At 40.1% G+C, this 24,704-nt stretch overlaps 2 protein-coding genes across 2 annotated transcripts; both read right to left on the reverse strand.

The window, feature by feature from the left end:
* Positions 1 to 1,464: 1,464 nt before the first annotated feature.
* asb11 (ankyrin repeat and SOCS box containing 11) lies at positions 1,465 to 5,259 on the reverse strand. Its single transcript, XM_031294969.2, has 7 exons — positions 5,090 to 5,259; positions 4,537 to 4,616; positions 4,346 to 4,453; positions 2,686 to 2,836; positions 2,446 to 2,580; positions 1,844 to 2,032; positions 1,465 to 1,759 (listed from the first exon to the last, which is right to left on the reverse strand). Exons 1-7 carry the CDS (start codon positions 5,184 to 5,186, stop codon positions 1,635 to 1,637), a joined length of 885 nt encoding a protein of 294 aa, XP_031150829.1. The 5' UTR covers positions 5,187 to 5,259; the 3' UTR covers positions 1,465 to 1,634.
* A 1,198-nt stretch (positions 5,260 to 6,457) lies between these two features.
* Positions 6,458 to 16,055, reverse strand: piga (phosphatidylinositol glycan anchor biosynthesis, class A). Its single transcript, XM_031294996.2, has 7 exons — positions 15,903 to 16,055; positions 14,282 to 14,764; positions 13,923 to 14,193; positions 11,272 to 11,404; positions 10,773 to 10,905; positions 9,806 to 10,012; positions 6,458 to 7,149 (listed from the first exon to the last, which is right to left on the reverse strand). Exons 2-7 carry the CDS (start codon positions 14,726 to 14,728, stop codon positions 6,871 to 6,873), a joined length of 1,470 nt encoding a protein of 489 aa, XP_031150856.1. The 5' UTR covers positions 14,729 to 14,764; positions 15,903 to 16,055; the 3' UTR covers positions 6,458 to 6,870.
* Between the last annotated feature and the right edge of the window lie 8,649 nt (positions 16,056 to 24,704).

A 24,704-nucleotide genomic window follows, 5' to 3' on the forward strand; every position in this document is an offset into this window, starting at 1 on the left:
CACACAACTGCAAATAACTCCACATTACTGTTCATAAACTACAAATATTTGACAACTACAGCAAACAGATCAGAAGTAGAAACAAAGCGGTGCCCTCCACACCAATTGTGAAATTAGGAGCCAATTAATTAAAGCTAAAACAGTGAAATACCAACTTCTGAATGAAAACGCCATAGAAACATAAAGACAACTTGCTTCAAGGTAATTTACACACTAAACATCGCAACCGTCTCTCTGCAGTAAGTGAAGACACTGACAGTCATGTTAACATGGCGAGGCAGGCTTTCTCACATATAGATCACAAAAGATAAGTAAAGATAATACAAAACAACATTACAATCATCTTTAAAATACTTTATAATCCTGCATAACAATATCAGTCCACCGATTTTGTTTGCACACAAAAAAGGATGAAAGTTGATGCAGCAGAACCAGAGGTATCATCTTTTTATTCCACACATTATTCTTCCTGGTCAAAACCTCTCGCCTACATTACCCACAATACAACAACTCAACCGACCACAGTTCTGTCAGAGAATCGGTCTGTAATGCTATAGAGGCTAATGTTGGCTCGCTAGCCTCAAGCAGAGGTGAGGAGTGGGCTACAGAAGTCAGACAGTCTGGCGAGGTCGGTGACTCAAATCTGTTCGGTGTGTTCTGTGTCGTCGTCAGTCGGAGGAGCCTTCTGTCGGGGCAGTCGGACTCAATAACCAATTACAAGAAATTACGAGCGGGATGAGCATGACAAACGCCTCTCAAAATCTGACGAAAATCTTTTAAACTTATCTTTGTCGATCTGAAATGAAGACAGATTCAGCAACTGCATGGCCTATTTCTCGCTTAAAATGTTTTCAGAAACACGTTTCGGTGAACTATCTTCGTAATATGTGAGATCGTATTCCGAACGAGCCACCATTATGGTCGGTTTTGAAATTCGGGAGAAGCCAGACCCACGTGATGTGTTCATCCAATCAGCTGCCGGTTTTAATTTTTTGGGCGACAATACAGATTAGCGCCACCTGCTGTTATGGAGACGTATTACGTCTCGCGCATGCGCAGAACGTACGCTCAAGTCAGCGTCGCTTTGGTGTGTTCCGAGGCACTTTTTTGACCAACTCGGGGAGACTGATCATGATGATACCTGGAAGTTAACATCGACAATGAACTGGAAAATCAAAAGCACTGCTGTTTACAAGAAGGGGATGAGCAGACTATTTCCTGAGGAAGCTGAGATCCTTCAAGGTGTGCAGCAGAATGTTGGAGATGTTCTACCAGTCTGTTATGGCCAGCGCTCTCTTCTCGTCTGCCATCTGCTGCAGCAGCATCATCGGAACCAGCGACACAAACAGACTGAACAAACTGATCAGGAAGGCTGGCTCCGTTATTGGCTGCAAACAGGAGACATTTGAAGCTGTGGTGGAGAGGAGGTCACTGAACAAACTGTTATCCATCGTTATTATTTCTAGTATATTTCTTGTTTGTTGTTTCTGTATGTGTGTGAGTTGGTATGTGTGTATGTCCATGGTAACTTGTAACTTGCTGCTTGTAACAGAGTAATTTCTCAATTTGCCAATTAATAAAGTCCATCTATCTCTCTATCTATCAAAGAGCCGCAGTAGCAGAGCAGAAACTTTTCATTGGTAGAGGAGGAAGTCCTTGATACTGTGAGGGAGGAAGAGGCCAGAGGCTCTGTGGAGACGACTCCTTCCCAGACTTCGACGAATATAGAACCGACAGAGCTGAGACAGAGAGCAGGGACCTGCAGGCAGAAGAGACAGAGTTGTTAGACATTATAATTAAATAAACTGGGTTAATGTATCATGCATGAGGGTCCACAACATACCTTTTTTCTGCAGTGCTATTCTCACTGCGCTGTTTGGCGTTGACAGATCCAGAGGAGTCTTTCCCTCTACGTTCCTACAACACCCATCAGCCCCAAAGTCCAGAAGAAGATCCACTATGATGGCGCCTTCACCTCGAACTGCAGCATGTAAAGGACTGTCCTGCCCACACCCGATTCGGACATCTGCTCCTACACGTGCACACAAACAGAAATGGTTAAACACCTGACTCAAATTGAGTTAGATACATAGAACAGGAAAAGGATAATGTATCTCTTTTATGGTGAGAAGGGGTTCTTGTTGCAGTTTGGGTATACACATGTTGTAGCAAAGACAATGAGAAACTCTTCTTTAATTATTGATTTACTGTCCTGTGCTATTTTGTGTCTTTGGTGTGTTTTTAGTCCTCTAGGATATTTTATTTAACTTGAGTGAAAATGTCTTTTTTGCATTATTGTTGTGAGAAATCAAAAGTGAAACCAAAAAAAAAGTTAACACTTGAGGGGCTTAGATGTATTTTCACTTGTTACAGTATCCTGTTAGGGGAAACAACAGCTTTCCCCTTGACCTTTTGTGATACTGCAGAGTTTGCAGATTATGTTACCTGAGTGTAGTAGCACCCTGACACAGGCTGCAGCCCGGGCCATGCAGGCAGAATACAGCGGCGTCCCCACTACCGGCAGCTCCATGTCGATATGAGCTCCATACGACAGCAGCACCTCCAGACACTCTGTGTGACCTGATGGAGAAACAGCATCAGAATCTGTGCACTGTACATGTTTCTGTACACACACACACACACACACACACACACACACACACACACACACACACACACACACACCTTTCTTAGCAGCCTCATGGATGGGTGATGCCAGCAGGTAGGGGGTGTGGATGGAAGCACTGTGCAGCAACATGAGCCTGACACAAGCAGCACTCCCGCTGCTGCAAGAGTTGAAGAGAGGTGTGGCGCCATCAGTTGATACTACCTCCACCTATGGGGAGGTATAAAAAGAAAGATAAAATCCATCCAAAAGAGATGCACAGACTCAAACAAGCACAAAGGACACACACAAACCACAATTAGACATCAAATATGGCATGTTGACAAATACCCAATATAGATGGATTAAGTAGGATGAGCACATTCTTATTCCTTGTCAAAATATGACACCTTCATTACCCACACTGCAACTCCACCGCTGACCCTTTTTCCGGAGCTTCGGTTGAGTTATGCTAGTAGCGTCAAATGTAGCCTCAAACTGCTAGCCTCAAGCAGAGATAAGGAGCGGGCTAATAATAATACATTTAATTTATAATGCACTTTTCATCAAAGATCTCAAAGTGCTACAGGTTAGAAACACAAAAGATAAGCAGTTAAAATACAACAAAGAAAAGAAACAAAAAAGAAAAAAAATTCTAAAATTCTAAAAGGGGACCAAAGCTTTGCTAAAAATAAATGTCTTAAGGCCTTTTTTAAAACAGTCAGTGGATTGAGGTGCCCTCAAGGTGTGTCCTGAGTCTGGTTCTGGGTTTTGTGGGTTGATAAGTTCTTTGAGGTAGGGGGGGCATCCATGGATGCATTGATGTGTGAGGAGGGAAACCTTGTACTCAATCCTGGTTGAGACGGGAAGCCAGTGGAGTGAGTGGAGAATGGGGGTAATGTGCTCATGTTTCCGCACTCTCATCAGGATCCTAGCTGCAGAGTTTTGGATGTAGTGAAGCCTCTGCAGACTCTTTCTAGGAATCCCAATGAGCAGTGCGTCACAGTAGTCCAGTCTGGAGGAGACAAAGGCATGAACCAGCTTTTCGGCATCTGAGGTCTGGCTATAGAGGTCTGGTAACATCACTTCTTTCTAACTCCACATGACCAAATCCCCAGAGTTTTTTTTTCATTTTCAAACTTGTAGTCTTCAAGTGACGCAGACTCAAGTGACATCACTTAAGTCAGTTTTTCAGATTTTGGTGCAGCTCCCTCTGGAGCCACAACATGTTTTATACAACTTTTTTCACATATGCAGTAGTACTCCTCAAGACCTGTAAACAGAGCTGATGTGAAAAAGCAGTGGAGTTCCACTTTACAGTATAAACACTTACATAATGACGTTTTCTTCACAAATTCAGTCAAAATGAATGGAGTGAGTACCATTAACTGTATTTATTTTTAATTTTCTCAATAGACTTGAGGAAGGATTGCTTTAGAGGTCTGAGACCATCTAGTCATACAATATGTAAAAGGAGTAGGAATGCTTGCATTGATGAATATTTTCTCTGCTTCCATACTCAAATTGTTTCTGATGAATTTCAAGTTGGATATGTTAACCTTTTACTGTATTCATTTACTTTTCCATTTTAAGAAAAAGTAAAGGTTTGAATCTCTTTATTTATGATTCCTTAAGGTTGCAGGTTTGATATCCAAAGCTGCCATTTTGTCATTCCTAAAATAAACATAAATACCCTAAAAACAAGCCTGCCTTTAAACTGAAAACACACAAACTTCTTACATTTGCACCATTGTCCAGCAGGAACTTGGCACAAGCATAATGACCACCGAGGCAAGCTTCATGGAGAGGAGAGACTCTGTCCATGGTGAGTGTGTCTACATGGTAGCCCTGCAGGGAGATCAGAGAGGATAATACTGTCACATACAACCATGTATTGAATTGTGTACACACATCAAGAAAGACCCAAGTACCTGAGCGATGAGGCTTCTCAGGTGTAGCAGTCGGCCTTGGTAGGCGGCTTCATGGAGAGGAGTTCTGTCTGACCAGAAGTCTGAGACACAGGGACTAAGATCAGGAAGGTCTCCACATTCAGAAAACACAAAGATATGCTCATGGCCAACTGGTCCTGCTCTCTGTCCATTGTACTGTTCAGATGACCTCACTTGAATACAAGTTTATCTGGTTTTTCAGGTTCACCCCAACCCCAAATTTACTGAACAATACACCCAGGGGTTTGTTGGCTACTGCAGAGCCAAATAAACAATCTTTACATGCAAAGTTTTCAGGTCTCAACCAATTTGTAATGCTGACTACAAAAATTTAACTTTAAATCAAACAAAAAAACAACCCAAAACTATAAGGACACTGGGATTTGTTGTTTAATGCAAATATGTGCTAAGTTAAACCACACTTACTAGAAAGTTCATACTTAAAAATGAAATAAAAGTAATCCAGTTGTTTACTTTTTATTTCTCTCATAACAAAAAAAAAAATGTGAAAGGGCCAAAAAGACAAAAAACTTACCAGCCATCAGCGAGTTGCATGCCAACCCCCCATAGACGTAAAAGGATCTCTGCCAAGGTTGTGTGCACAGGGAAACCTCAGTCTGAACAGCAGCCATAATGAAAAGGAACAGAAGACTCCTCCACGACTGTCCAGGACTCAAGCTCACCCAAGCAGATACACAAATCTGAAGTTGGCCTTCCTTCCTTCTCTTATCTGCATCCTTGGCCACCTCCCCCACATTGCCACCTCCCGCCCACCCTTGTCCCAGTCCATGGATATAGTCTACAGTATGTGCATAACAATGGTTCTTTGGAACGACCTGTTCTGATGATACACCTTGAATGAAGTGCTAAATGTGCATGCAAACAGCAACAAGCAGATGCAGGCTTGGACAAGTTTCACAGTGTAGATATTTGGGTGATATCTATCTTCTGTTATGATTAAATATTTTTCAGCCCCTAAAAATATTCTGCCGCTACAGGATCTAAATGTAATGATTACATACAATAAAAGTTCTTCCTCCAAAATGTATGCTGAAGAATTGTCCACAGTAAATCAAAGACACAGCTCCTTATATTGCTCAAAAATAAGCTCTACATGTACACACATCTACTGATCTGTTGCACATTTAATACACAATAAAGTTCTGTAATTTCTCTCTCTACATGAACTCACGTGACACTACGTTTTTCTTTGCAGACATGAAATAATGTTCAACCTCCAATCGCTATGCAAATTCCCATTGTTGGCCTTGAAAAGCCATGCCACCCATCTCTATCACCTCCTGTTTCACAACTAATCTGTGTTTTGACTATTCATTCCAAAGAGCCATCTCTTTTGTAAAACTAATTCTAAGAAAGTAGTCGTCTTTGTTTCTAGGCGTACTGCCTCATATAATGGTTTCTAGAAGGTAAAACTGCTACAATGCTGTAGACCAGGGGTCTTCAATGTTTTATAAGCCAAGGACCCCTTAACTCAAAGAGAGACAGATCAGGGACCGCCCTTCTACATATTGTATACAATGAAGTTGCATATTAATCTGGGCCTATAATAACCTGTAGGCCTTTATACATACCTTTTTTGCATAGACTACTAAACTTATAAAATAGCCTAATGTTAAGCAAACACGTGGTACAGTAAATCTTTAGGATGAACTGTATATGTGAATGGCCTTAGTGACTACCTACCTATACGCCAGTAATCAGTGTGGATTTATATTTGCTAATAATATGTTGGATTCATGTTAAGACTTTTTTTTATTTTTTTATTAACAATAGTTTGGAGGCCCCCCTGCATTGACTCTGAGGACCCACTAGGGGTCGCGGACCCCCTGTTGAAGATCTCTGCTGTAGACAGTCTACATGATATGACACGTAAAAACAGATGAAACATGAGAAAGTACGCTTTATTTTCCAGAATGGATTGTCTGGAAGACACATGACCATCTGAAAAAACTCCCAGGTATCATATAAATATGTAACATTTCAAATTATGCAACAAAAAAGTAGCATTGATGATATCAAAATCAGAAAAAGTAATTTGCACTGATATAATTATAGCTATAGCTAAAGCTCCAAGGAATTCCACAGGTTTCCATTTTAATCATTAAGTATGAAAACAATGCTGCTCCCAAGTTTTAGATAAAATGGCTTTCACACAAGGTCCCTTTTGATAAGTAAATGTAAACAATGTTCAGGGTTGCCTTGAGCACATTCAGCGTTTCATATGTCAGTTGGCACCCCAAAGAGAACATACAACAACATTTAAACAGCTAGAAGTGAGGCAGAGGTATGGAGCGATCACAATGTTGACTCTGCTGCTCGGTTCACGGCACTTTTAGAATGAGCTCCTACTTTACTGCTGGGTACCTGCCTCCACAGTCCGTGAGGGCCGGTGGCGTCCACAGCGACATCCATGACCCGATCTGGCACCCACCACTGCAGAAGCAGCAGGAAGAGGAAGTCTAAAACAGCAACAAATGCAAAGATGGAGCCAGCCACAGGGCCGCAGTGGGCCCTCAGCCTCCGTAACCGTCTGTCAAGGGGAAGCACCTCCTCTCCAGCCACTCGGTCGTACACCTGAGAGGGAGAACACAATGATCAGAGTCTCCATCTATCATTCAGTGTGAAGCCCTCAGCTGTTTTAACTATTAGTAGATTTACATGCACAGAAGAAAAAAAATCAGGTTACACATGCAGGAAATCAGAAAACATGTTTACAACTTAGTGATACAAGATGCTACTTTCTGATGTCCTTTGGTATGGGTGTGTTTTTTCTCACAGTGCAAAGGTATCTGAAATAAATAAATAAATAAATAAATAAATAAATAAATAAATAAATATATATATATATATACACACACACACACACACACATATACACACACACACTTTACAAACGGATAACCCCGTCATTGTAACCAAAATATGTCTGAGTTTATTTGCAAAGCTTATGTCAGTGAACTAGCATGTTGCTACTCCCCACAGTAGGCTGCTTGAAACACCGACTATCAACACACAGGACGAGTTGACAAATCACAGTTCTTGCGGTCTGCGTCGCCTCGACGCGAAGTTACACATTTTTGGAGGTGCACGTCAAGCTACAGGTGGGAGGGGGGTTCGCGGTGGTACGACGTCGATTCGACGCAGAAGCATAAAACAGCCTTTAGTGTCAGCTCCAGTTGTAGTCAAAATAAAATTAAAAAATAAATATATTTTCAATACAAGAAAGGGTCTTTAAGCGTGATGATATTCCATTTCAATTTTAAACTCCCAAATATCGGCCTCAAAAATCCAGTATTGGTCAGGGTGTAGTAAACAGCATACCCAGACTACAGAAATCAGTTCATTTCATATACAGTACACAACATTTAAAAAATAAGATGACTGTAAACCAGTTACTTAAACCATATCCTCTCCATAACCAAACACTTGAGTTTACATCCAAAATTCAAAACTGAAGCGGGACTTTTAGCTCCCTTTTGTCTGTAATAGAAAATACGCTCAAAATGGGTCTTAAGTCCATGCAAGCATACTAACTAGGGCTGTCAAAATAACGCGTTAATTTGGATTAATTAATCTGAGAAAAAATAACGCGTTAAAAAAATTAACGCAGATTAATCCATTCTATATTGACGTTTGCATACAGACGAAAATCTGGTGCCACTGATATGTCTGCGCTTCTCTCTGATGCTCTGAAACAGACATTACAGGAAACACAAACACCGCTGCATGTGACGCTAGTTAACACAATACTCAACAGCAGCTAACGTTAGCCTACCGCTAGCTAGTTAACACTATACCAAAGAATTTCTAATATGGGAAGAAGTTCCACTCTCTCGTTACTTCCGGCTTCTGAACTGATTGCAGTTCCACCAGAGTTCCATATAGGGGGCGCTCACAGGCCAGTGCAGAATGAATGGGACTCTATGGAGCTATACCGCTCAAAATCCACTTTTCTCAGGATATCATTTTTTGTCTAGTAATTTGAAAGGGGAGGCTAAGAAAATACACACTGCTGGGTGTTAGATTTTTTAAAGTGGCTTTTTTGTTCTAAAAAGCCTTTTAAAATGTCGATGACGTCATACACATTTACGGCCAGAGATTCTGCTTTACGGCAAGCTCTGAGTCGCTTCCTTTTTTCTCTCGAGGCATCGACAACACAGCTGACAGGTTAGACTCTCCCTGTTAATACACGTGCTAGAAAGAGGTTTGCTAATGTTTTAAAGACCACGCCGAAATATTCACTCTGACATTCTGGTTCTGCTTCGGATGCCGTTAAGCGGGATCTCCGATCGTAATCAGTCCTTCACTGACCAATCAGCATTCATTAGCAGAATGCTAGCGTGTTATGGGCAACAACGACTCAACCTGTAAGAAATCGAAAGGGCATAAGTACTCGTTCATTCAACTTTCGACCTATAATCCATGTTGAACTTGCAAAAACTACAATCAAATCTGAGATTTCTCAACGACAATCAGGCGAAAGAGACAAATTTAGCCGTCTAGCTCCATAGAGTCCCATTCATTTTGCACTGGACCGCGATCACCCCCAGTGGAACTCTGGTGGAACTGCAACCAAAGTAGGTACAATGGGGCTTAATAGGGAGTGGAACGGCTTTCCGTAGACGGGCTTTGACTATACTCAACAGCAGCTAACGTTAGCCTACCGCTAGCTAGTAGCTGGATTAAACACGGTTACAATGCTGACAGCTAACGCTAAACGGTGTAAAGTTTGACTGTGTTTTACTGTAGAGGACTCAACACCGGTATGTAACAATCTGCAGCTGCCGTCGGAAAAACACAGACGGTGTGTTCAATGAAACTGGTAAACTACAGCTTCGTGGTGCATTTAAAGTTATTGTAAATGTCCTTTTCCTATCTGGTTGTTGTTTTTGTCGTTCAACAGCAATTTACTAGTGAAATAAGTTAATGTTATTGTTATACATTATTATTAAATCATTTAATTTTGACCATATGGCCTTAGCAATAAACAAGCCGTTCTTTAATGTCACTAACTAACTGACTGTTGTTTAGTACCCTTTTTTTTCTTTTCTTTTTTTACTTTCTTAAAAAGTATCAGTTCAAGCACGGTTAATTATGTATGCGATTAATTTCAATTAATTAATCACAGAGTATGTAATTAATTAGGTTAAATTTTTTAATCGATTGACAGCCCTAATACTAACAGAATACAGTTGAATGAAACGGCAGGCTTTGGTTTTAGTGAAACTACCTTTTCAGTCCTCGCAGCAACATTTCTCCAGGTGTAGAGGTTTTGCACACGTGCATGGATGGAGGCGGGGGAGGGGACAGACCCTGAACGCTGCCGGGCGATGACCGTCTCCAGACCAGCACACAACGCCCGCACATTAGGCTCACACATGGTAATCAACTCCTCAGGCAACACCTCAGGAATGCCCCCCACACGGGTGCTAACCACCTGAGAAATAAAACAAAAACTGGATGCACACATTGTATACAAACACACTTACCAAGCCTGAATTAAAGGCTGACAAAGTATAACTTCATTGACCTCATATGGCTAAAAGTTTCAAGTCTATGTCACCTCTCAGCACACCCTGCATCACACCCAACAGTGATGTTGTACTGACCACACCGAGTACACTGTAGGTCAACAAAAACAAGACTTCCATCTTGTTGTTAGTGATCCTTAATAAGCCATCAGCTTCTAAATTCTGCTTCAAATGCAAAATACTGTATATTACTCAGAGGCCAATATTAGACATGGAATAGGTAACAATGCTAGCTACATCAGTCTGTGATGGCATTTTAATCATTCTGTAAACTGTGACTTTTATGTTAATGTTCCTTACAGCTTTATGCAGACATGACAGGACCAGTAAGGGTCCTCGTTACATTACATTAGGATACATACTCTGTTATTGTCATTCTTTACATAGATCCTAAAAACACTGCCTTCTCCTCCTCCCGAGAATCCACCAGACGCAACTTCCCATGTCACACGTGAGTGTCTGGATGGTCAGCGGCTGCCATTTGCAAGTATTATTGTTAACAATTTCTTTCTATGGCTCCTTTTGCGCCACAACCTGTCCGTGGATTGCCCGTTTTGGCCCATTTTTTCCCGTAAGAGTTTTTTTAAGCGAGTGCTATGAGATAGAGTTGAACAGCCACATTGAGCACTAGAGTGGTGATACCCGTTTGTATGAATGCCAACACACCTGCAGTCCACAGCTGGCTCCTTCTAGTATGGCCATGCAGAACGCTTCAGTCAGAGATGTGTTGAGGAAGATGTGACCCTGCACCAAAACTCCACGAACATCTTTATGCTCCAAGGCCCCCAGCAGGCGCACCCTGCAGTGACCCCATTTGAAGGAGTAAGGCACATGTAATACCACCTTCACACACAAACCCTGTGCTTGACTATCCATGCCAGACTGCTGGTACGGGTTACTACACAGTCACTAGTTACTGTATTTCCACAAACATCACTACTCAACTACAATAATTTCTGGACATTTGAGGAATGTGCACTAAATGCTTAACAGTGTTGTCAACTTTTATTCATGAACTGTGGCGGTTGCAACATTAATACCTGAGAGCCAACATAATGGTGAAAGTGGTGTCTGTATGTCATTACAGAGAGCATTTCCTAAAAGAGGTTTAAGTGGTATCTCCCTATCATAAATATTCTCGAGAAATATGAGCATCCAGCAGTACCTGTCATGTAGTTGGTACTTCTCCCTTACTTCCTCCAGCACAAGTCTCTTAGGTCCCTCTCCACCAATTAGGAAGTGCAGATCTGGGTGTTTGAGACAGAGCTCTGGGATTATTCCACCAAGAAGATCGATTCCTTAACAAAGGAAGAGATTGTGAACACTTGCTTTGACAATGAAGATGATGCAAAACTTAAATCAACATTGCTGTAGAATTCATTGAATATGTCACTAAAACATTAACTTCCCTGCCAGCCTTCAGGTCAAGTTTTTAATTTCATCTTAAATTTATGTGGGATAATTCTGTTGACTGTATTTTTGGTCTGACTTAAAGGATTGTACTTTTCTTCTGTACTTTGCCTTGTCTTTTTTCTTGCCTTTTTTTCTTTTCTTGCTTTAACTGTATAACCTGATATATCTTTGAATAGTGTGTACGTTTACCTGTTTGTTTGTTTTGTTTTGTAGAGAAATTATCACGTTTTAGATGTATATTTTATTTCCTCTTTTGTAATAGGGAAGGACGTTGAATAAGCCTTTCTGGCTTTTCTCCTCTCCTGCACTGTAGTTGCTTATGCAAGTAAACTAAACTAAACTAAACTAATGCTTATTATAGCCTGAACAGTGCTGAATACTTGTAGTTGATACCAATATTGATATTTGAGTGTTTCCAGTAGAGGTGTGAATCTTCACTGATCTCTTGATTCGATATCTTGATGCATCACGATGCGTGAAATACATTTTTCTATTAAAGCCATATAGGATATTTAATCCATAGTAGGGGTGCACGATATTGAAAAAATGTGATATTGCGATATCGATAATGAATATTGCGATATCGATATTAATTTTGATATTTTTAAATATGTAAAATTACCAAAGTTATGGGAAAACACATCAAAATAGATTTATAACAAAACAAGTTTTCTTACAACACAAGGTTTATTTCAACTGACAGTCATATTGGACTGGTCCAACATGTGTCTACAGAACAGGACATGTTTTACTGCTTGGACAGTATAAAATAAATAAATAAATAAATAAATAAAGAGCATGTCTATAGAACAGGACATGTTGTACTGGTTGTATATACACGACTACAGTATAAAAAACAATGTAATGCACATCTGTTGGCTTAAAGCCAAAGTATTTCCAAGCTACCGAGGAGGAGGCATTACCCTACAGTCACATTAGCTACAAGAGACAGCTACCATTCATTTTCAATGGGAGTGGCCGTTTGGCCACGAGCGACTGCCAATCAGAGTGAAGGCAGCGTGACGTATGTCAGTGGCTCAAGTCGAAGAAAATAATTCAAGATGGCGGACAACGCTTCAGGACGTCGTATTTATGTATATATATATATATGATATGTTTGGCATTTAATCTCATATATTGTGTTACTTTTATCGAGAAATAAATACTTTTAAATCCAAAAACATCGTTCTTGTGACTTAACAATACCTCTGAAGTAACTTTTAAGACGTGGTTTAAGGTAGCACCGGAGAATTTCTGTTTACTGTTGCCAAGCAACCAGGGGTAGGCTAGGCACGCCCAGGAACACCCACAAGCGAGTGCATGTCGCTCTCTTTTGTAGCTAATACTTTTGGCCTCTAAAGTTTCTTTTCAATCTGTTATTTCGTCGTCTCCCTCTCTCTCATTTTCTAACTTTTGTGTTCTTTTTGCTCCACTCTTCGCTCTCTCTTTAGCTCCTTTCTTTTCTTTCGCTTCGTTTTATGGTTCTGCGGAGGCTCCACGGTGTGTGCGTCGAGCATGTGGGTGTGTGTGGTAGAGCGAAGAAAAGGTGAGAGAGTGACGGCGATTTTCTTCGGAGCGAGTAGTGACCGTAGAGTGTTAGTGAGAGAAACTTAAGTGTCTCCTCTGTTCTTTCTGACCACGGTGGAAAATCTGTAGCAGGAAAAGTTAACCCTCTCCTTGATTTCATGTTGTTTATGGAGAAGGAGAACCAGGAAATGAGTCGGGGGAAATACAACGCTACCAAGTGATGTGTATTTTTCGAGAGGTGCATCAAAGAGTATAGACGTAACAAGAGGAGAAACTCAATGGAACTGCAGCTCCGCCATCTTGGACTGAATGTAACACAACGTTCTATTGAGTTTCTCCTCTTGTTGCTTCTATACTCTTTGGGTACATGTCGGGCGGGATGCAACGCAAACAAAATATCGCTTAATTATCGCGAGACTTTTGGTATAATATCGCGCAACGTGATATCGCGATAACGATATTGAGTCGATATATTGTGCACCCCTAATTCATAGCTTTTCAAGCTTCAAAAACAAAACATTCTGCAGTGCTCTAATACTAAATAAATTGGATACATAAACTACAGCACTGACCACATGGCACTTCCTGAATGTGCAAAACATAACAGAATATGTAAACAGAAAGGTTGTTAGGCCTACATTAAATTGTAAACAGAAATAATCGATTACGGCCCGGCCAATTATCATTGCAGCATCGTCCATGTCCACGATTCGATGCATCGATTATTTGATTAATTTCAACACCTCTAGTTTCCAGATATTTAGGCTGATATAACCACTGTAATGCCATCCCTGGAGCTGGAAGACATATTGAGGTGTGAATGACTTGTGCCAACACGAGGGCTTGAAAGACAAGCACAAAACAGCTTTTTCGTACCTTTGCGGTAGACAAGACGGCTGATCACAACAATAGTGATCCTGTCGTCTAGGCGCTGGGAGGGGTCAGGGGTGAAGTCCGTAGGGTCGACAGCGTTGGGAATAACAGACACTATCTCTGGGTTGAGGGCTGCACGGAGCACCGTGTTCTCCTTACTGGTGTACGACACGCACACAGTGTGGTTGGTGTCACACAGCGACACAGTCAGAAGCTTGTTAGTCAGCACGGAGCTCACATCAGCAAAGCCAAAGAGTGAGTGGTCAGTGAACACCTGTTAATGATAATACACTTTAGGTTTATGTAAGCAGATTGTGTGCAGCACAATGATTTTGAGACCTGGCTCATAATAAGTCATATACCGTGTTAAGGCCCATGGTCTTAGCGTGGAACAGTGCATCGTGGCCCATGGCGGAGAACGAGCTGTGTGCATGCACGACAGTGATGCGTTCCCTTACAAACACACAGCGCATCAGTGGGAGACTGTGAAAGCAGGTGGTGGCTGTGGACTGGTTGTACATCACCTGCAGGGGGAGGTAGTAGACCTTCAGTCCGTTGGTCAGGTGCCTGACACCCTTCCTCCTGCCATAGGCATGGGTGACAATTACCACCTTGTGTCCCTTTTCAATCAAACACTGGGATAGCTGGTAAATGTGACTTTCTACTCCTCCCATATTCGGATAGAAGAAGTCGGACACCATGCAGATGCTGTGCTTCCTGCTGGGAACCCCGCAAACCTCTGCACGAGCTCCTGCGACTTTATGAGGTGAAGGGTTATTCACAGCTGCTGCTCGCCTTCGTTGGCCCATTGTAGATGCCTTGTTTGGCTGTGCACCTCACTAGTGCTGAAACAAATTGTTAATTGATCAATTGGTTATTCAACAGAAAATTAATTAATGACAAAATTATTTTAGTGATAAATAAGTACATACATAAAAATATCATACATTTGGTGCTGAAACAATGTTGACATAGTTTAATTTCCTACTTTTGTTTAACAGATACAGTGTTTAGATGACAATGGTATAAAACAATGTGAGAAAATGAGTGAGAATTCTCACATTTGATTTGCTGGAACCAAAGCAAATGTTTGATTTTTTGTTTGAAAAATGACTTGAATATGGTTAATCGATTACCAAAATAGTTGATGATGAACTTACTGTGTCCATCAACTAATCAATGAATCATTCATCACACTAATTACAACCAAACAAATTTTACTCTTACTGTAGGAGTCCAACATTCTGATAATGAGATAGATAGATATATATATATATATATATATATATATAGATATATATATATATATATATATAGATATATATATATATATATGTATATCTATCTATATATATAGTTTTTTTTTTTTTTACCATAGACAGATCCCAGACAATATTTAGACTCTTATCATAGATAAACAACCCCCTGCACTAACTACTCAGCTGTGATATACTTGTTATTAACCAATTTATTGCAGATTATTGTAAACAATGGTCCAGAACGCCCAGCTGTTTCTAAATTACCTCAAGTACCTGTTAGTGAATCATACACATTTACTTTCTTTTTTTAAGTTGACCAACATGTACACCTCTAATACTACAGCATAGCTATCTGTACTGTCACACTGTAGCGCCCATTTACGGTACGCCTGTCTCATTTCACTCCAGAAGGAAGCTGCTTCTCTCTTAGCATTAACGTTAGATATGTTTTAGAGTAAAATTTCCCTGTAACTTGCATTTGCTATCCGTTAAACTATGATGGGGTAGTCAAGCTCGCTCATCAGCACTAAACAAGTATTTACAAACACCTCGGAGACTAGCTGGTGTAATGTAAAGTGACTGTTAGCCAACTCTTTTGAGCTAACGTTAACGTTACATTAACGTTGTTCATGCCTTGTCTAGCTAGCTAGTTCATTGTACATTAGCGTCAAGCTAACAAACTTTGTTCCTATTTAACCACTTGGCTGACATTAAATTGCCTTACCTTGGAAATGTCAATCCTGTTCCAGCCTGTGAAAATACACACAGCTCTTTTTCAGATGTAGATTCATTTCTACTCGCTAGCCCTGAGCTAACCAGTTAGCTGTTGCTTCTTCTTCTTCTCTTATTTAATGGCGGATTGCAAACAACTTTTAGGTGCATACCGCCACCTACTGTACAGGAGTGTGTAACATCATGCCATTTTACAATTATCTTAAATTCTACTCATCAACCCTGTGTCTTTTAAAATTGAATTAGTGGCTTCCTGGTGATTCTTATCTCCTCTCCCTCTCCTTCTGATCCCAGTATCCCCATCAGATTCCACTCCCGCCCAGCCTCCTGAACCCTATCTTTAAACACCCGTCTTTCCACCTCATTCAATGTGCAGTACAATATGACATGTTCAGAATTTCCCTTAACCCCACAGTTTTCACAAGTTTTCACTATTCATTTTCCCCATTAAAAACAAGGTGCCATTCAGTCCTGTGTGATCCACTGAGTCTTGTCATTATAATTTCCTCCCTCCTGGTCCTTTCCGTATAATTCTTTATACTGACAGACCTTTGTATTTTATAATATCCCCTTCCTTTTCTGTCTTCCTCCCACCATTTCTGCCATATTTCAATATCTTTCTTCTTAACCACAGCGTTTCCTTTACCTTATTATTTCCTTTAGTAATGCCTCTTTCGCTAGTTTGTCTACACCCTCGTTCCCTTTTACCCCCTCATGTGCTAGCACCCAACAAAACTGAACATTTATGCCACCCCTATGTAATCTTAGCAAACTGTGATAAAGTTGTAGAAGTAGGTCTTCTCTGACAGATGTCATTGACTGTATGCTTTTTATGACAACTAAAGAGTCTGTGCATAATACCACCCTATCAGGTCTGACCTCTTCAACCCACTGTAGTGCAATGATGGCTGCCACCATTTCTGCTGTGTATACAGATATTTTTTTTAATTTTTTATTATTAACCTTTATTTAACCAGGAAAAGCAGTACAAACGTTCCATATTTAAAATATACAGCAAAAACAGACAACATAAAACAGAAAAAAACAGTTGGCAAATTAACATCATCTCCACATAATCACCAGCAGCGCTCAGTAGCAGCACATGTGCATTTAGTACTCAAATAATCCTTTATCCTAATTTTTTTTTTTTTTTTTTTTTTAAGATTATGTTTTGGGCATTTTTAGGCCTTTATTGATAGGACAGCTGAAGAAATGAAAGGGGAGAGAGAGGGGGAATGACATGCAGCAAAGGGCCGCAGGTCGGAGTCGAACACGGGCCCGCTGCGTCGAGGAGCAAACCTCTATACATGGGCGCCGGCTCCACCAACTGAGCTATCCGAGCGCCCCCTTTATCCTAATTTTAAACTGTATCAATGTTGGTAGGTAGTCTAATTTAAGATGATTCTGCAGTTTATACCAGGATGAGGGTGCAAAAAATTTAAAGGCACTTTCACCGAAAACAGTTCGCGTTTGGGGAATGTCATACATGATTTGCCCATATGATCGAAGATTACATTTCCTGGTAGTGACTTTAGGAGTCAGGAAAGAACATAAGTAAGGAGGCAGTTTACACAGTATGGCCTTAAAAAGAAAAATATACCAATGCTCCAACCTGCAATTGTGCAAAGAAGGCCAACTAACACTCTCATACAAACTACAGTGATGAGTACGAAAACTAGAATTAGTTACAAATCTTAGTGCTGCATGGTATACTGAGTCCAGCATTTTCAGAGAAGATTGATTTGCATGCATGTATAAAATATCACCATAATCCAGCATTGGCACAAATGTTGCTTGTATATGTGTTTTTCTCGCACTAAAAGAGAAAGTTTCTATAATAGAAACCTAAAAGTTTTTTTGTTAGACTCTATATGCTGCTTGAAGGACAAACTTTCTTCTAAGAAGAAGCCAAGATATTTGTAGACTGATACTTGTTCAAAGACAAGCATTGTCTGTGTTCCTTGATTTAGAGAAGCATATTATTTTAGTTTTGTCAGAGTTTAATACAAGTCTCAATTTTTGGAGACTGAATAATGTTAAAAGCAGATTGCAAGTCCTCAGAGGCCCTTGTTAAGGATGAGGCAGAACAATACAAAATGGTGTCATCTGCATAAAAATGACACTTTGCTTTTGTTACATTCTGACACAAGTCATAGTAAATAAATAAATAAAATGGGCCCCAAAATGGACCCTGGGGGAGACCGTTTTGTATAAGTAATGAGTTTGAGGACACCATCAACCTGAACACTTCGTCTTCGGCCACTCAAGTAGTTTCCAAACCATTTGACAGCTTTTGAAGAAATTCCAATATCTACCAACCTCTGAGACAGGACGGAGTGGTCAACTGTGTCAAACGCCATTGATAGATCTAAAAACAGCGCAGCACAATATTCTTATCATTAGCACTTATTAAATCATTTAACACTTTCATAGTGGCAGTGACAGTGCTGTGTTTTTTACGAAAACCAGACTGCAAATCATTTAAAATGTTTTTTGTTGCTAAATAATCTTTCAACTGGTCACTTATAAGCCATTCTAAAACCTTGACTAAAACAGATAGCTTAGATATTGGCCTATAATTATTTGGATTTGATCGGTCAGATAATCTTTTGGAGAGATTTATTTTAAATTCTGGGATATGTATACCAACTCCCACACATTCCTGTTTCTTCTTGGATCCGTCTGTGTAAATCTTTAGATAATTATAATAACTGTATGTAGGTAAATGCTTGTTTTAACTCCCACTTCCTCCATTCTCCATTCTCTTTTCTTTTCCAGGATATTAATATCGGCCTTTACTTCTGGAAAAAGCCATGGTGGAATGTTACTAACTGGGTTGGGCGTGGTGAAATCTAAGGCTTCCATTTCATATTCCCCTACTCTCTTTTCCCTTGTCCATCCAAATCCAAGCACCTGAATCGTGGAATACTCCTAACATTCCTGTATTGTCTCTTTTGTAGGGCTTTCTTTCCCACTTCCTTTTAATTGGATCCAATATGCCAGCGCAAGTTTCTCTCTTCTTAACGCCAGTGGTGTCTCTCCTGCTCCAATGCATACATGTAATGCTCTATACTGTAATCTATAATTTTTTTCCAATATTGTTTTTGCCGCTGCTCCATAAACTACACAACCATAATCTATTGATGACCTCATGCATGCCCTAGATGTCAATTAATGACCCTGCACCCCAGTCACACACACAGTCACACACTTTTTTGCATTTAGTTTCCAAGTGCTTTATGTGTTTTCCATGTATACTTACTATTAAACTGTTAGAATAATTTAATTATCAAATGATAGACAGAACCACTGAAGTTATATCAAAGTTCATTTTTACTTGCAAACATAGCAAGGAGACAGTTGTCTAACGAAAAGCTCTCTACAGCCGCTTTTTATAATACCAAGTTGAATGTAATACAATCATAAAACAGAGTTGATGTCGTCAGTTGTTATCTGGTAAGAAACAATGCCGTCTCATCTATCTGGTCTGGGAGGGCATGTATGCCCTCAGGAACACACTGTGGACAAAACAGTGGCTCCCATGTTATCTTGTGAGTTCAAGCAGTGTTTTGGTTTCTTAACAATATCCACACACATCCACAACAGTTTAATTTAACAGAGAGAGAGAGAGAAAAGAGTGATCAGTATAATATTAATCTATGCAAACAGTTTAATAATAACAAGAGGAAAAGTATGTAAATCATAATTTTCCTAACATATACCTCCTTTTTAAACTTTTGCATCCTCAATAATACAATATTAAATGAGCATATGAATATGTGGATAACATTGTGTAAAAATTCTGCAATTTCTTAGTACATTACTCATAATAGTAATAGTATATCATTAAGCATTCACGTCAATATTAAACATTTTTTATATTTTTAGATATTGATCTCATCATTAATAGTCTCCCAACACCAAGACGAGCTCAATTGGTGCACACTTCTTCCCCATCCTGCTCTCGAGAAACAGGTGTAATTACCAGGGTCCAAAATTAACTTTTCCGTCCACCAGCCAAATGGCTAGTCAATGTTCACATTTCACCAGCCACTTAATAGAGTACTATTGTTTTTTTGGCTGGTGAGTGTAGAAAATCTACCAGCCACTTGCATATTTTACCAGCATTTGGCTAGTAGATGGTGCTAATTTGGAACCCTGGTAATTACCCGTAAGAACTGAAGCAACAAGTGGTAAAGACAGTATTTGAGGAAACTTAATGACTTGCATTGATTAATTAATTAATTCATTAATTAATTAATGAATGAATTAATTATAGTATATTAGTTTTTCCCAATAGTGTATGTGTATTTTCAGAATGTGAGGCTGTAGGTGCAAACCTCCATTCACGTGCGTCAGATGTGTCGGATCAGGACAGTCTCTCGCTCCCCCCCTCCTTCTCTCTGTCCGTCTGCTGGCTGTTGGTCCGTATACCTCCAGATAGGATTCAGTGTCTTTTTCTTTGGTGAAGCAGGCCTCGGGTCATATGGTTGACCCCTCTGAAGCCTTCTCATTTCAGCGTCATCAGTTCATCACAGAATGTTCATCAAGGCTTTGGGTAGGGCATATGGACATTGCTGCTGGCTCTTTGGTTTGGCACAGTACATTTCCAGATACTGAAGTTCACAACCAGACGCTAGCACTTGTTCACCATCCCTTTCCCTCTGGGCCGAGAACCGTAGCCAGACCACGAACCTTTATCGTGTCTAGCTTGTCCTGTGGTCTGAGGTGCTGTGGTGGTGGTTGTTGTTGTTGTCAATCTTCTGGTACAGTTTGTCACCGGTCCTTCAGCTGGAGGGGGAGTGAGATGGACCTGTGCCTCTGACACAACGAGGCTCTGTGTGGCACAAAACAGAACTCCGAGAAGCATTATCTGTTCTTTTATTATCATTTATCACTTGGAAAAACTACTCATTTAGTGAACATCAATAATTATAAAACAGCATTTCTTTCCCTCATCCCTATTTAACTCTATAGAATCCATACAAATGTGCTGAAACGGAAACACTGGTTTTGGAAGTTGTTCTCTTTAGGCCTCAGATTACCTTAAGAGTTGTGTTTTTGCACAAATCCCAAAAAAATGTTTTAGAGTAGTTTTAAAATCCATAATGCTGTGAACACTTTATTTATTATGGCTACTATATCCCTCCTGTTAAGTCATGACAAAGCTCATGACTCAATAACGCAGATATAAATAAATCTATTTAGTGGTTTAGCTATTAACACTGTCCTGTGTTACACAGCACAACCTGTATAAAAGCAACAAAAAAGTTCAATAAATCATTTTTTTAAAGAAAAAAATCACCAAAATAAAATATTTTCAACATCAACTTAATAGTTTAACTCAAAATACAACCACAGTCTACTTTTACTGAAAAACTCACTGGTCAAAATTAATGGAATCTCATATCAACCTGTATCGGTTTCAATATTGTCTCAACCAATAAACAGATGAACTCAGATGAATTAAACAAAAATATGTTGTTTATTTTATTTTTGTCTTTGGTTTGCAACACAAAGTAATACTAATTGATGTCTGATATCAGCATTGTCATGAATCAAACTAAGCACTGAGTGTTGTTACCTATTTAGCCAATTTGTTAACTGATATGGAAACATATCATATTATATCATTTATAACAAAAATGTGTATCAAAATCATTGCTGAGCCTAAATTCCACATGCACAACTCATGTTTTTCTCTTATCTGTGTGTGTGTGTGTGTGTGTGTGTGTGTGTGTGTGTGTGTGTGTGTGTGTGTGTGTGTGTGTGTGTGTGTGTATATATCTCTGGGAAGCCCTTCCCTCGGCTGTCCTCTTAGCCTCTGTAAGGAAAGGAGCATTTCTCCATTTTGCATTTAAACACACTGCTTATCTAAATCTGATCTATGGCATCATTGATTCAAAAATGTTGCTACATTAGGGTTAGTCAATTCAAGAAGGTTTAACAGATAGTGGACAGAAGTATTCAAATTATTTGCCTAAGTAAGAGTATTAATTCCAAACTGTGAAAATTACCAGTTACCAGCAATATTCCATTAAAAATATTACCTAAGCAAGAGAAGTATCATGAAAATATGTACTTATGGTTTTAAAAAGCAACAAAGGCCTCACATTTTTGAAACTGGAAATGATCAAAGCAGTTCTGTCAATCAACTAAGTGTTTAGGCAACTAATCATTTCAGTTGGACTTGTAGGTCTATTTGTTGGGCAGCTTGATAATAATAAAACATCATATTTCATAAACATATGTATTGTATATATAAATCCCAATTTGTCTTAACCAAAATATGTCAGATTACAATAAAATCTAAATGCATTTGACAAAACTCTGCTACTGACTCTTTTGCTTTTGAAGAAATTAGTCATTCCTAAAAAATTACATTTGTCTTTTTTTTTTCTGGGTTTTGGTGCTTGCAATATGGCAGTTTTTCGATTCTCATCTAAATGTTTTACCCTCCTGAGATAGATTGTAGCCCAAATACTTCACAGGTGTCTGCCACAGTTAGTAATTTATTCTTACTGACCTTATGTCTTTGCTCAGACAAGAATGTTAGCAAATTTGTTAAGTTTAGCAGGCATTATTTGAGAAAAGATGGTTGGAGACTCAACCTTAAAGACTTTTCTCCGCTCAAGACTGCTAGCCCGTATGCTAACGCGGGAAACAAGTTAGCTTTCCACAGCTAGCTATGCTGCGAGCGCTGCTAGCCCCATGGATACATCAAAGTTGGCCACAGAGACTGAGCCTTCCCTCGGTGATGTTTTAACCACCATAAGGAACCTGGACAACAAGGTGAGAGATTTTGGTAAACAACTTAAAGAAAGCTCCGACATGGTTGCCAGCATTATACAGCAACAATGGAGCTAGGTAGCGAGTCGAGCTGAACTCAGTCGGACTCACTGAATGCATGTCCAAATTGGAGGCTGTAATTCACCATGTGTTCTATTAATACATCCATGGTATTATCTTAGGATACATCCGAGGGATGTATGGATGTATGCTGTAAAGCCTGTTACATGGATTAAACGTCATTAGCATTTCCCAAAACTGCCGGTACTATCGGCTCAAGCTAAACAATGGAGCTAGTAGCTAGGTAGCTCATAATCATGGTAAGACCTTAAGTACAGACTATGTATTATTATTTACACTTCAAACATTCTTTTTGCAATCAGTACAAATTGTATGGTCTTTTATTTCAGATGAATCCATTCCACAAGCAAGAAAGCATTTCAGGACGGAGCGTGTGTCTGGAAGCCCTGTCCGTAAGTTAACATTTATGCATGCATTTAAGAAACACATATTTCCTACCATGGAACTACTGAAATTCAACCTGGTGCATGTCACGTTACTGTTCTGATGCGTTTGTCCCTTCCTGCCCTTTTTCAGGTCAGCAGATGTTACTGCCTCCACCACCTGCATGTAAGTGTTGTTTTTTTAGCGATTGTCTAATGTAACAGCATAGGTTCATCTTTTGCAATGGCATGTGCAAGAAACCTACCATGAATGTCAACACCACACAGGAAACCAGCCAGTCGCCCAGAGCTGGATGGGTCTATTGTAACGCAAGCTCTGCCTGTCACTTCATCTTGGGACGCAGTTGAAGGTACAGTGGCTTTGAATTTTCCATTTCCAATTAAATACAATTTCATGACAAGGAACTGGAGAGTAACTTAACTTGTTTGTTGTTGTAAACAGCAGAACTCATCACACAGAGGGAGGTGACTCATCACACAGAGAGGCAAGAAGAATCACTTAAGTTGTTCACATATGAAAGTATATAATGTATAACCATTAATTATTCCATAGCCATGAGGATATCCATTACCCGCATGGCACAGCGGATGGACACATTTGAGGAAAAGATGGATGAGCTGCTCATGCTCTTAAGGAGCTCCCAGTCACCTCCCTCTGCTCCAGTCGATGACGTGTTGCTGTCGCCCTGCTCGACAGTCACTGAGCTGGAGGAGTTAGACAGGAGTCTCGGTCAACAGGAGAGGGGGAACAAAATGGTAATTAAGTGGCCCTACCCTGCCCTAAGATAACACTATATAATTGCATAAATTCAAATATCATTATAACTGAACTGACTTCTCTTACAAAATGATATCCACTTTGTTCTACATGTGTAATTTGTATTTCTATATGTTTTACAGCAACTTTTCCTGACAACCTTTGGAAGTTCGACTGGAGGTACTGCCATCTGTCACATGCTATGGCGAGTGGCAACCAATGACGTTGTAAAACCGTATAGCTTGCAGGGCAGAAAGACAAAGAAGGCCTTCCAGGACCTGACAATCTGCAGGGTTATAACAGATAGGTGTTATTTTATTGTTTACATCAGTATTATGCTTAGCTTGGCTGATAAGAGGTTTTAATTTGACTTGTAACTTTGCTTCTACTTGCTACTCTAGCGGCCTCCCAGAAAAACTTCCCCGCGCTGACTGCAGCAGACGTGGAGGACCCCACAGTGCTCCCCCCTCACAATATCCAACAGCCTAGTGTCAAAGGTGGACTCATTCAAGTTTCTGGGCTCCATCATTTCCCAGGACCTGAAGTGGGAGTCTAACATCCTTAAAAAGGCTCAGCAGAGGATGTACTTCCTACGGCAACTGCGGAAGCATGGCCTACCACAAGAGCTATTGGCCATCTTCTACACTGCTGCCATCCTCCTGCCTCGTCTCCTCTGGCAGGCGCTACAGATCCCTGCACACAAAAACAACCAGACACAAGAACAGCTTCTTTCCCACTGCCATCACTCTCTGAACTGCTGATAAGTGGGGTCATCCCCACTTTG

This window comes from Sander lucioperca, chromosome 8 (assembly GCF_008315115.2).
Source record: "Sander lucioperca isolate FBNREF2018 chromosome 8, SLUC_FBN_1.2, whole genome shotgun sequence".
NCBI lineage: Eukaryota > Metazoa > Chordata > Actinopteri > Perciformes > Percidae > Sander > Sander lucioperca.